Genomic DNA, 13,686 nt, shown 5'->3' with positions numbered 1-13,686 from the left:
CACCTCACGCATTGCACCCGTGCGGAAATCTCGCCCGTGGGAAAGAGGCCTAATACTATATTCTAGTGTCAGTAGCTGAGTTAAACAGGAGTATGATCTTGTCTCTTTAGAGGTGTTCCAAAAGTATCCTTCAAAGAGCATTTGTCTGTATGATCAACCCTATTAAACCAGGCATGTAGTTTGGTAGTCTTAAACATGCTGACTAAAACGATACTCTTTTTGTGGTTCCATTCCAGAGAAAAACATGTTTTTATTGATCTGCTTATTAGAGCACCAATGGGCCGACCAGTGACCTTGGAGCACAAGTTAGTAACATCTCTACAGCGACAGCATCCTCTAGACTAACTGGGCTAGAAATTACATCTAGCCCTTTTTACTTGCGCCTGCGCCATGCCTCCTAAACTCAGTGCTTGCGCAGTGGATCTGCTGCTGCTATCCAATTTAGGGGTGTGCACTGCTCAGTCTGCCACTGTCAGCACTGATTGGATAGTGTCAGACTGTATAGGGACACACTCCTAGCGGAAACGCCCATCTGGACCTTCATTGCAAGCTACTAATAATTCATTCATAATTTCTAACAGGAATTTAAAGAGGACCTTTCACCTGGAAAAACATTGTGAACTAAGTATGCTGACATGTAGAGCGGCGCCCAGGGATCTCACTGCACTTACTATTATCCCTGGGCGCCGCTCCGTTCTCCCGTTATGCCCTCCGGTATCTTCGCTCAGTAAGTTATAGTAGGCGGTCTCTGCCCTTGTCCTGTGGGCGTCTCCTTCTCCTAGGCTGCAGCGCTGGGCAATCGCAGCGCACAGCTCACAGCCTGGGAGGTTTTTTTCTCCCAGGCTGTGAGCTGTGCGCTGCGATTGGCCAGCGTTACAGCCTAGGAGAAGGAGATGCCCACAGGACAAGGGCAGACACCGCCTACTATAACTTACTGAGCGAAGATACCGGAGGGCATAACGGGAGAACGGAGCGGCGCCCAGGGATAATAGTAAGTGCAGTGAGATCCCTGGGCGCCGCTCTCCATGTCAGCATACTTAGTTCACAATGTTTTTCCAGGTGAAAGGTCCTCTTTAACCACCTCCGGACCGCCTAACGCAGGATTGCGGTCCGGAGGCGGCAGCCCTGCGCTCAGCGACGCATATACGCGTCATCTCGCGTGAGCCGAGATTTCCTGTGAACGCGCGCACACAGGCGCGCGCGTTCACAGGATCGGAAGGTAAGAGAGTGGATCTCCAGCCTGCCAGCGGCGATCGTTCGCTGGCAGGCTGGAGATGCGATTTATTTAACCCCTAACAGGTATATAAGACGCTGTTTTGATAACAGCGTCTAATATACCTGCTACCTGGTCCTCTGGTGGTCCCTTTTGTTTGGATCGACCACCAGAGGACACAGGTAGCTCAGTAAAGTAGCACCAAACACCACTACACTACACTACACCCCCCCTGTCACTTATTAACCCCTTATGAACCACTGATCACCCCTGATCACCCCATATAGACTCCCTGATCACCCCCCTGTCATTGATCACCCCCCTGTCATTGATCACACCCTGTCATTGATCACCCCCCTGTAAGGCTCCATTCGGACGTCCGTATGATTTTCACGGATCCACTGATACATGGATCGGATCCGCAAAACACATACGGACATCTGAATGGAGCCTTACAGGGGGGTGATCAATGACGGGGGTGATCACCTCATATACACTCCCTGATCACCCCCTGTCAATGATCACCCCCCTGTCATTGATCACCCCCCTGTAAGGCTCCATTCGGACGTCCGTATGATTTTTACGGATCCACTGATACATGGATAGGATCCGCAAAACATATATGGACATCTGAATGGAGCCTTACAGGGGGGTGATCAATGACAGGGGGGTGATCACCTCATATACACTCCCTGATCACCCCCTGTCATTGATCACCCCCCTGTCATTGATCACCCCCCTGTAAGGCTCCATTCGGACGTCCGTATGATTTTTACGGATCCACTGATACATGGATCGGATCCGCAAAACACATACGGACATCTGAATGGAGCCTTACAGGGGGGTGATCAATGACGGGGGTGATCACCTCATATACACTCCCTGATCACCCCCTGTCATTGATCACCCCCCTGTAAGGCTCCATTCGGACGTCCGTATGATTTTTACGGATCCACTGATACATGGATCGGATCCGCAAAACACATACGGACATCTGAATGGAGCCTTACAGGGGGGTGATCAATGACGGGGGTGATCACCTCATATACACTCCCTGATCACCCCCTGTCATTGATCACCCCCCTGTCATTGATCACCCCCCTGTAAGGCTCCATTCGGATGTCCGTATGATTTTTACGGATCCACGGATACATGGATCGGATCCGCAAAACACATACGGACGTCTGAATGGAGTCTTACAGGGGGGTGATCAATGACAGGGGGTGATCACCCCATATAGACTCCCTGATCACCTCCCTGTCATTGATCACCCCCCTGTCATTGATCACCCCCCTGTAAGGCTGCATTCAGATGTCCGTATGTTTTTTACGGATCCACGGATACATGGATCAGATCCGCAAAACACATACGGACGTCTGAATGGAGCCTTACAGGGGGGTGATCACCCTATATAGACTCCCTGATCACCCCCCTGTCATTGCTCACCCCCCTGTCATTGCTCACCCCCCTGTCATTGCTCACCCCCCTGTAAGGCTGCATTCAGATGTCCGTATGTTTTTTACGGATCCACGGATACATGGATCGGATCCGCAAAACACATACGGACATCTGAATGGAGCCTTATAGGGGGGTGATCAATGACAGGGGGGTGATCACCCCATATAGACTCCCTGATCACCCCCCTGTCATTGATCACCCCCCTGTCATTGATCACCCCCCTGTAAGGCTCCATTCAGACATTTTTTTGGCCCAAGTTAGCGGAAATTATTATTTTTTTCTTACAAAGTCTCATATTCCACTAACTTGTGTCAAAAAATAAAATCTCACATGAACTCACCATACCCCTCACGGAATCCAAATGCGTAAAATTTTTTAGACATTTATATTCCAGACTTCTTCTCACGCTTTAGGGCCCCTAGAATGCCAGGGCAGTATAAATACCCCACATGTGACCCCATTTCGGAAAGAAGACACCCCAAGGTATTCGCTGAGGGGAATATTGAGTCCATGAAAGATTGAAATTTTTGTCCCAAGTTAGCGGAAAGGGAGACTTTGTGAGAAAAAAATAAATAATCAATTTCCGCTAACTTGTGCCAAAAAAAAAAAAATTTCTATGAACTCGCCATGCCCCTCATTGAATACTTTGGGGTGTCTTCTTTCCAAAATGGGGTCACATGTGGGGTATTTATACTGCCCTGGCATTTTAGGGGCCCTAAAGCGTGAGAAGAAGTCTGGGATCCAAATGTCTAAAAATGCCCTCATAAAAGGAATGTGGGCCCCTTTGCGCATCTAGGCTGCAAAAAAGTGTCACACATCTGGTATCGCCGTACTCAGGAGAAGTTGGGCAATGTGTTTTGGGGTGTCATTTTACATATACCCATGCTGGGTGAGAGAAATATCTTGGTCAAATGCCAACTTTGTATAAAAAATGGGAAAAGTTGTCTTTTGCCAAGATATTTCTCTCACCCAGCATGGGTATATGTAAAAAGACACCCCAAAACACATTGCCCAACTTCTCCTGAGTACAGGGATACCAGATGTGTGACACTTTTTTGCAGCCTAGGTGGGCAAAGGTGCCCACATTCCAAAGAGCACCTTTCGGATTTCACAGGTCATTTACCTACTTACCACACATTAGGGCCCCTAGAATGCCAGGGCAGTATAACTACCCCACAAGTGACCCCATTTTGGAAAGAAGACACCCCAAGGTATTCCGTGAGGGGCATGGCGAGTTCCTAGAATTTTTTATTTTTGTCACAAGTTAGCGGAAAATGATGATTTTTTTTTTTTCTTGCAAAGTCTCATATTCCACTAACTTGTGACAAAAAATAAAAACTTCCATGAACTCACTATGCCCATCACGAAATATCTTGGGGTGTCTTCTTTCCAAAATGGGGTCACTTGTGGGGTAGTTATACTGCCCTGGCATTCTAGGGGCCCAAATGTGTGGTAAGTAGTTTGAAATCAAAATGTGTAAAAAATGGCCGGTGATATCCGAAAGGTGCTCTTTGGAATGTGGGCCCCTTTGCCCACCTAGGCTGCAAAAAAGTGTCACACATGTGGTATCTCCGTACTCAGGAGAAGTTGGGCAATGTGTTTTGGGGTGTCATTTTACATATACCCATGCTGGGTGAGAGAAATATCTTGGCAAAAGACAACTTTTCCCATTTTTTTATACAAAGTTGGCATTTGACCAAGATATTTATCATATATATGTAAAATGACACCCCAAAACACATTGCCCAACTTCTCCTGAGTACGGAGATACCACATGTGTGACACTTTTTTGCAGCCTAGGTGGGCAAAGGGGCCCACATTCCAAAGAGCACCTTTCGGATTTCACCGGCCATTTTTTACACATTTTGATTTCAAACTACTTACCACACATTTGGGCCCCTAGAATGCCAGGGCAGTATAACTACCCCACAAGTGACCCCATTTTGGAAAGAAGACACCCCAAGGTATTCGCTGATGGGCATAGTGAGTTCATAGAAGTTTTTATTTTTTGTCACAAGTTAGTGGAATATGAGACTTTGTAAGAAAAAATAAAAATCATCATTTTCCACTAACTTGTGACAAAAAATAAAAAGTTCTATGAACTCACTATGCCCATCAGCAAATACCTTAGGGTGTCTACTTTCCGAAATGGAGTAATTTGTGGGGTGTTTGTACTGTCTGGGCATTGTAGAACCTCAGGAAACATGACAGGTGCTCAGAAAGTCAGAGCTGCTTCAAAAAGCGGAAATTCACATTTTTGTACCATAGTTTGTAAACGCTATAACTTTTACCCAAACCATTTTTTTTTACCCAAACATTTTTTTTTTATCAAAGACATGTAGAACAATAAATTTAGAGAAAAATTTATATATGGATGTCGTTTTTTTTGCAAAATTTTACACCTGAAAGTGAAAAATGACATTTTTTTGCAAAAAAATCGTTAAATTTCGATTAATAACAAAAAAAGTTAAAATGTCAGCAGCAATGAAATACCACCAAATGAAAGCTCTATTAGTGAGAAGAAAAGGAGGTAAAATTCATTTGGGTGGTAAGTTGCATGAAAGTAGGGTAGGTAGGGTAGGTCAGAAGTGTAAAAAGTGGCCTGGTCATTAAGGGTGTTTAAGCTAGGGGGGCTGAGGTGGTTAAAGAGGAATGGCACATCATAGAGTCATAAGAATAGATGCTCCACAATTGCAGTTGCTAAAGTAGTCATGTCAGAAGAAGTGACGGGCCCACTTTAAGACCTGTAAGCGGTGCAAAGTTGACTGTAAAGGGAATAAAACATTATTTGTCAGAAATTCTATGGGTTTATTATATTCCATACCTTTCTCTAGTTCCACAGGGAAGAGGTCCAGCCTCTCCACCCTCTTCTCAAGCTCATATTCTGCTGAGGCAGCCATAGGATCCACATCATCATTACGCCGGTCATATTCTTCATTAGAGTATGTGCTAAACACCTGTGGGGGTAAGAATTATTAGTTTCCTTGAAGCTGAACTTACATTGTTATGCTATATATCCTTCCATTTAATTGACAAAATACTCCTATCCATAGATGCAGTAAATTATGGCCATTTACACAATGTATGGGTTATCTCTATATTGCATTATATCACGTGTTATTCTGTGTACCTTTTAATACCACTGATATTTCCTATTGCTTCGTAGCGTTCTGTCCCCTTGTGATTATGAATGCTTAGCAACCACCTGATCATATTCCATGAACATAGCCACTTGTCTTGAATTACTCAAGTATAAAACTCTTCTTGGGAGATATATCTGAGAACACAGCCTAAGAAGTAATGATTCTTAGGTAGAACAAAAAAAAACAACTCTCCTGCACCACCAGAAGTCTACACTAAAAAAAGGGAACTTTTTGGGCACCAACGTCCTAGGACTAGGCCTAAAACAATGTTGGGGTCTCTTTTCTGGTGCTGCTTAATACCACCACAACCCTAATGCTGAGTTGTGGTAAGGAAAAGTATCCCTGTATCTTAATGCCATAGTCAAGGCGTGGTGGCTTGTTTGAACCCAGAGCACATGCTCTATCAACTTTCAGTTACATCCCTGCCATAACCACCTCGGACAGGAGAAATTAGTCATATCCATCTACTTTCTATGATCCAATTTCTTCATATGCTTGATATGTAGATGTAAGTACGGTCAAGCTGGGTTGGAGTCCTACTGTCTACTGGGCCTTTAGAAACTGCATGGGCTGACTATTTGGTACTTCTGCCCTTGCAATCTACCAGAGTTTGACTGACCATTCAATATATGAGACAAAATGCTGCTCACAGGCATTATGTGCACAGTGGTTGGTAAGGAGCGCCCAACTATTGGTCCAGAGACTCCAGACCATTCACAGTCCACCTCTGCAATCCTTGGATTGACCTTAGCACAACTGTTGGATGAAAATGTAGCAAGCTAGTAACGCTTGTTCACTATACATCCAGTTTGCATTGCAGCAACATATCCTGTACAGGGGTGCACCACCAATGAGGCCAGGTGAGGCAGCCTCAGGCAGCACCCGGTAGAGGTAAGAGGGGGACAGCGGAAGGGCCAAGGGCAGTGAGCGCTTTCATTGTGGCAAAGGGGTTAGGTTAAGAAATTGGTGAACAAAATTATGGAGACAACCCCTTTAACCTTATTTACCTGCAGTCCTAGCTATGGGGCAAGCTGTAGACTGCAGTGGATAGGGTTAAAGGGAGTCTTTCACCACGATTTTGGACTATTATCTACAATAATACATACATAGTACTGCAGATAAGGAGTCCAGATCACTTTTTTCCTAATGCCCTCCGTCCCACCGCTGTCAGCAGTCAAAGCTGCACTGAAATACACAGTCAAGGATATTGCTGTGCCAACATAATAGAGAGGACTCATGTGTGCATGCACAGCAGTCCTGACCATGTACAGTATTTCAACACAGCTTTGAGACGTGGCTTTGACAGTAGGGGAATGGGGGGCAGTAAGAAAATAAAAAATACTGACCTGGACTCCATATCTGCAGTACTACTAGTATGTATTATTGTAGATGATGGTCCAAAACCGGGGTGACAAATTTCCTTAAAAGAGACAGGTGGTGAGCTTTTTATACAAAAGAAGTACCAGTATGTTTCTGTGTTTTGATCAGATCATTCCAGGAACAAGTTCTGCTTCCTGGCAGTCATCATTCAGATAGGCATTGTATACACTGCTGACCAATGAGGTCACCACCTTTCATATGAGGTACCCCTGTTGGACTTGGGATCCCTGTACTTTTGATCAGTGTGTTTGGGGGCTTCCAGCAATCAGACCTTTACACTTTTACTCCCATAGAGGTCAGTGGAGAAGACCATGTGTATGCCTGATGATAGAGTGACAGGTACCAGAGGTCGGATTGGGACCTTCACCTTTTGCAAGCCTCCACCTCTCCTCCCCAACCTAGCCTGCTTTTATATTGATTACATTTATTAACTTAAAAACAATGTGCTGGTATTATATGGGTACCACATAGTTTTATTACTTTGTCATTGTTCTATGCCCACTTGATAGCAGCATTAAGTGCCATAATATTCAAACACTTGGGGCATATTATACCAGTATAGCTCTCCATTTTCCTCCCATTAACATTGACAGGGTCACTCATGTTTACCCAGGAGTCTCTGCAGACTTTTAACTGGCTCTGCGAATGGTCCCACAATATCCCAATAGCAGAAACTCTCCCATGTATTCAGTTAGCAGCTCTCTTGTGCATGGCCATATCTAATAAATGAATATACAGACAACACATTCCTACTTCCAAGGACAGTTCTCCCTAAATAATCAGAAAAAAACATTCATCTTGTTTGACAAGGTATTTGAGGGTGTTTTTCCATTCTTAGGATACAATGCAATCTCTACATAGAGTATAATAGAACTGTATCATGTATATTGATGAGGACTCCAGCATAACGTAAACCGGACGGATCCGTTTTGCAGGCCATAGACTTCTATTATGACGAAATGAATAACGGAATGCCTCTAAAGGCATTCCGTTATGCATTCCGTCATGGAATTGCGTTATGGTCCGTGGTAACGGAATCCATAACGCAATTCAGTAAATACCACAACACAACCTGCACACAAACTTCAAAATATTAAATTCGCTCATCCCTTATCATAACTAGTGTTGAGCGAATCGAGGTTGACCAAGTAGAATTTCAGGAAAAATTAGATTCGTCACAAATCCGAATTTCCTCACTTTTCGTGGTAACCAGTGTGGCAATGTGAACATTGAGGTGTTGTTTCCCCAGGTTCCAGTCCGGGACTTGAGGCATGCTCATGTCCAGGAATCCTATTTAATCCTGCTACTGGATCTTGGATGTGTCTCACTCTGGAGTGTCTTGTGAAGCAAAGTCCTGGTGAGGCTCTGTGCGAGTGGTCTCAGCCGGGTGTGCTGAGGGGCCACGAGGCTAGGCGATAGCCTGAACTTTGGGGGACGCGGTGACGCCTGTGAAACAAGGATCACGAGGCCAGAGTCGGGAGGACTACTGGACCACAATCCCCCAAAAGGTATTGAAGTGTCACAGCCTGGAGGTTGCTGGACTGAATGGATGAGGAAAGCCGCATTTGTGTTCCATGTGTGAACAGGGCTCTCTAGGTGAGTCAGGGATACGCTTATGTGTTTAGTTAGAGCCTAGCCGGGCAAGGGTTTGTTATTTTGTGTGGATGTCACAAGTGATAAGTTGAAGCTGCGACTTCTTAACCTGTGCTTTGCTAAAGTGTCTGAAATAAAGCAAGAGTTTGGACATTATAATCATGTCTACGAAGATATCTGTGAGTGTGACCCCCTGAAAAGAGACGATCCCTTACACCAGTCAGATTTTTTCTAAAATGGCTGCTGCACATGTTACAACGTGAAAGTAAGAAGCCTCTAAAGTGCTCTCTGCCCAAGGAGAGATAGCAACCCCCAAATCCTGACTTAGGTCTCTCACCCAGTTATGCCAGTACTCTCTGCTCTGCACTGATTAGGGGCAATCACCCTGAAACAGTTGTCTGGAGATGAGGTGCTGGCTTATTTAGTATCAGAGTCATGTCTCAAGGTCCATTTAAAGGGTCGAACATTGACTTATAGGATAGCTGACTTACATCTGGTGGAATCAGAGGCAGAGCTTGTCAAGAGCTCATTTGCATCTCTTTCTTCCCAGAATTCCAGAGGAGCATCTATGGCCTATAAGTCTCCTCACTCTGACTAAGGAGCTCTGTCCCCAGGGAGAGATAGAACCCCTCAAATCCTGACTTAAAGAGGACCTTTCACCTATTCTTACCCTATGAACTAACTATACAGATATGTAGAGCGGCGCCCGGGGATCTCACTGCACTTACTATTATCCCCGGGCGCCGCTCCGTTCTGCCGCTATGCCCTCCGGTATCTCCGTTCCCTAAGTTATAGTAGGCGGAGATACCAGTCCCTAAGTTATGGTAGGCGGAGTCTGCCCTAGCGCTGGCCAATCGCAGCGCAGAGCTCACAGCCTGTGAGGTTATTTTCTCCCAGGCTGTGAGCTCTGCAATGCGATTGGCCAGCGCTAGGGCAGACTCCGCCTACCATAACTTAGGGAACGGAGATACCGGAGGGCATAGCAGGAGAACGGAGCGGCGCCTGGGGATAATAGTAAGTGCAGTGAGATCCCCGGGCGCCGCTCTACATGTATGTATACTTAGTTCATAGAGTAAGAATAGGTGAAAGGTCCTCTTTAAGCCTCTCACCCAGTTAAGCCAGTACTCTCTGCTCTGCACTGATGAGGGGCAATCACCTCGAAACAGCTGTCTGCAGATGCTGACTTAATTAATATCCCAGTCATGTCTCAAGGCCTATTTAAAGGGTTGAACATTGACTTACAGGATAGCTGCCTTACATCTGGTGGGATTAAAGGCAGAGTTTGCTAAGAGCTCACTTGCATCCCTTTCTCCATGCTGACTAAGGTGCTCTCTCCCCATGGAGAGATAGTACCCCCCCAAATGAGTTATCACCCATAATGCCATGCAGCCAGCCAATCAGCAGCTAGCCAGCACCTCTGATGTCACAGCCCTATAAAAAGCCTCATCCTGCCCGATCTCCTCCATTTTACTGTGAACTTAGTGCAGGGAGAGACGTGCTAGAGACAGTGATTCAGAAAGCCTTTATTTGTAAAATTTTAGTTTGGAAGGGTTCAGTGACAGCACAGGGACAGTGTAGGGAGGTAATAATGAGATCATAGGGAGACTTTATCCAAACTATAGGGAGAGCATAGGGAGAGTGCAGAGGCTAACTTAACAGCAATTCAATTACACCTTGATAAAAAGGCTGTCCAATACTACTGCTATTGTGGTGTCCACATTGTTTTATACATACAGTACAGACCAAAAGTTTGGACACACCTTCTCATTCAAAGAGTTTTCTTTATTTTCATGACTATGAAAATTGTAGATTCACACTGAAGGCATCAAAACTATGAATTAACACATGTGGAATTATATACATAACAAACAAATGTGAAAAAACTGAAAATATGTCATATTCTAGGTTCTTCAAAGTAGCCACCTTTTGCTTTGATTACTGCTTTGCACACTCTTGGCATTCTCTTGATGAGCTTCAAGAGGTAGTCCCCTGAAATGGTCTTCCAACAGTCTTGAAGGAGTTCCCAGAGAGGCTTAGCACTTGTTGGCCCTTTTGCCTTCACTCTGCGGACCAGCTCACCCCAAACCATCTCGATTGGGTTCAGGTCCGGTGACTGTGGAGGCCAGGTCATCTGGCACAGCACCCCATCACTCTCCTTCATGGTCAAATAGCCCTTACTTTCAAAGTTTTCCCAATTTTTCGGCTGACTGACTGACCTTCATTTCTTAAAGTAATGATGGCCACTCGTTTTTCTTTACTTAGTTGCTTTTTTCTTGCCATAATACAAATTCTAACAGTCTATTCAGTAGGACTATCAGCTGTGTATCCACCTGACTTCTCCTCAACGCAACTGATGGTCCCAACCCCATTTATAAGGCAAGAAATCCCACTTATTAAACCTGACAGGGCACACCTGTGAAGTGAAAACCATTTCAGGGGACTACCTCTTGAAGCTCATCAAGAGAATGCCAAGAGTGTGCAAAGCAGTAATCAAAGCAAAAAGTGGCTACTTTGAAGAACCTAGAATATGACATATTTTCAGTTGTTTCACACTTGTTTGTTATGTATATAATTCTACATGTGTTAATTCATAGTTTTGATGCCTTCAGTGTGAATCTACAATTTTCATAGTCATGAAAATAAAGAAAACTCTTTGAATGAGGTGTGTCCAAACTTTTGGTGTGTACTGTATGTAATTCTATAACGTCATGATTCTGTTATTGTGGTGAAATAGTGCTCTAAATATTTTTTCACGTATTTGGTTTTACTCCTTGTGTTATAGATAAATAATTCCATTAGGCCTTCATTCTGTAATTGGGGTGAAATAGCATTCTAATGCTACTGATTTTGGGGTGTTCACATTGTTTTATACATATGTAATTCCATTAGGCCTTGATTCTATAATTGGGATGAAATAGCGGTCTAATACTACTGATTTTTGTGGAGTTCACATTGCTTTATACATAAGTAATTCGATTAGACCTTGATTCTGTAATTGGGTGAAATAGCTGACTGATACTACAGCTTCTTAGGATGTCCACTATTGTTTTTATATACAGTTGCAAGAAAAAAGTAGTGAACCCTTTGGAATGATATATGGATTTCTGCACAAATTAGGTCATAAAATGTAAATCTGATCTTCATCTAAGTCAACAATAGACAATTCAACAGTCTGCCTAAACTAATAGAACACAAAGAATTAAATTTACCATGTTTTTATTGAACCACTACCATGTAAACATCACAATGCAAGTGGAAAAAGGTATGTGAAGCCCTAGACTAATGACATCTCTAAGAGCTAATTGGAGTGAGGTGTCAGCCAACTGGAGTTCAATCATGTGAAGAGATTGGAGGCGTTGTTATAGCTGCCCTGCCCTATAAGAAAACACACACCAGTTGTGGGTTTGCTTTTCACAAGAAGCATTGCTGATGGTGATGATGCCTCGCACAAAAAGCTCTCAGAAGACCCTACGATTAAGAATTTTTGTTAGCATAAAGCTGGAAAGGGGTTATAAAAGTATCTCAAAAGCCTTGCTATTCATCAGTCCAACGGTAAGACAAATTGTCTATAAATGGAGAAAGTTCAGCACTGCTGCTACTCTCCATAGAAGTGGCCGTCCTGTAAAGATGACTGCAAGAGCACAGCGCAGACTGCTTAATGAGGTGAGAAGAATCCTAGAGTCGTCAGCTAAAGACTTACAAAAGTCTCTGGCATATGCTAACATCCCTGTTAGCGATCTACGATACGTAAAATACTAAACAAGAATGGATTTCATGGGAGGATACCACAGAGGAAGCCACTGCTGTCCAAAAAAAACCATTGCTGCACGTTACAGTTTGCACAAGAGCACCTGGATGTTCCAGCAGCAGTACTGGCAAAATATTCTGTGGACAAGATTGAAACCAAAGTTGAGTTGTTTGGAAGAAAACACACAAACACTATGTGTGGAGAAAAAGAGGCACAGCACACAAACATCAAACCTCATCCCAACTGTGATGTATGGTGGTGGGGGCATCATGGTTTGGGGCTGCTTTGCTGTATCAGGGCCTGGACGTGGATTTCTATCATCGAAGGAAAATAATGAAATCCCATGTTTATAAAGACATTTTGCAGGAGAACCTAAGGCCATCTGTCTACCAGCTGAAAGTCAACAGAAGATGGGTGTTGCAACAGGACAACGACCCAAAGCATAGAAGTAAATCAACAACAGATGGCTTAAGAAGGAAAATAATCCTCTGGAGTGGCCCAGTCAGAGGTCCTGCACCTCAACCCGATTGAGATGCGGTGGCAAGACCTCAAGAAAGCGATTCACACCAGACCTCCCAAGAATATTGCTGAACTGAAACAGTTCTGTAAAGAGGAATGGTCAAGAATACTCCTATCCGTTGTGCACGTCTGATCTGCAACTACAGGAAACGTTGTGGTTGAAGTTATTGCTGCCAAAGGAGAGTTCAACCAGTTATTAAATCCAATGGTTCACATACTTTTTACACCTGCACTGTGAATGTTTACATGGGTGTGTTCAATAAAAACATGGTAACATTTAATTATTTGTGTGTTATATGTTTAAGCAGACTGTGATTGTCTATTGTTGTGACTTGGGCTACATGCACACGACAATATGTGTTTTGCGGTCCTGGCAAATTGCGGATCGCCCAAAAAAAATGGATGACTTTCGTATGGCATCCGTTTTTTTTTGCGGATCATTGTAATAATGCCTATCCCTTGTCCGCAAACTAGAAAAAAATAGGACAATGCACTAATTTTTTTGCTGGAGCAACGGAATGGACATACTGATGCGGACAGCACACGGTGTGCTGTCCGCGTTTTTTTGCGGACCCATTGAAATGAATGGGTCCGCATCCTATCCGCAAAAATAAAACGGATCGGACACGGAA

The 13,686-nt window shown here is 44.1% G+C and overlaps 1 protein-coding gene across 1 annotated transcript in view; it reads right to left on the bottom strand.

Annotated features, from left to right (window-relative positions):
* The window catches only part of PPP1R9B (protein phosphatase 1 regulatory subunit 9B), a 49,656-nt gene that overhangs the window by 24,860 nt on the left and 11,110 nt on the right, over positions 1–13,686 (bottom strand). Inside the window, 1 exon segment of the mRNA XM_040435585.1 lies at positions 5,496–5,628. Coding sequence (XP_040291519.1) covers positions 5,496–5,628 — 133 coding nt within the window.

This window comes from Bufo bufo, chromosome 6 (assembly GCF_905171765.1).
Source record: "Bufo bufo chromosome 6, aBufBuf1.1, whole genome shotgun sequence".
NCBI lineage: Eukaryota > Metazoa > Chordata > Amphibia > Anura > Bufonidae > Bufo > Bufo bufo.
This window is presented reverse-complemented; position numbering and strand designations above follow the sequence as displayed.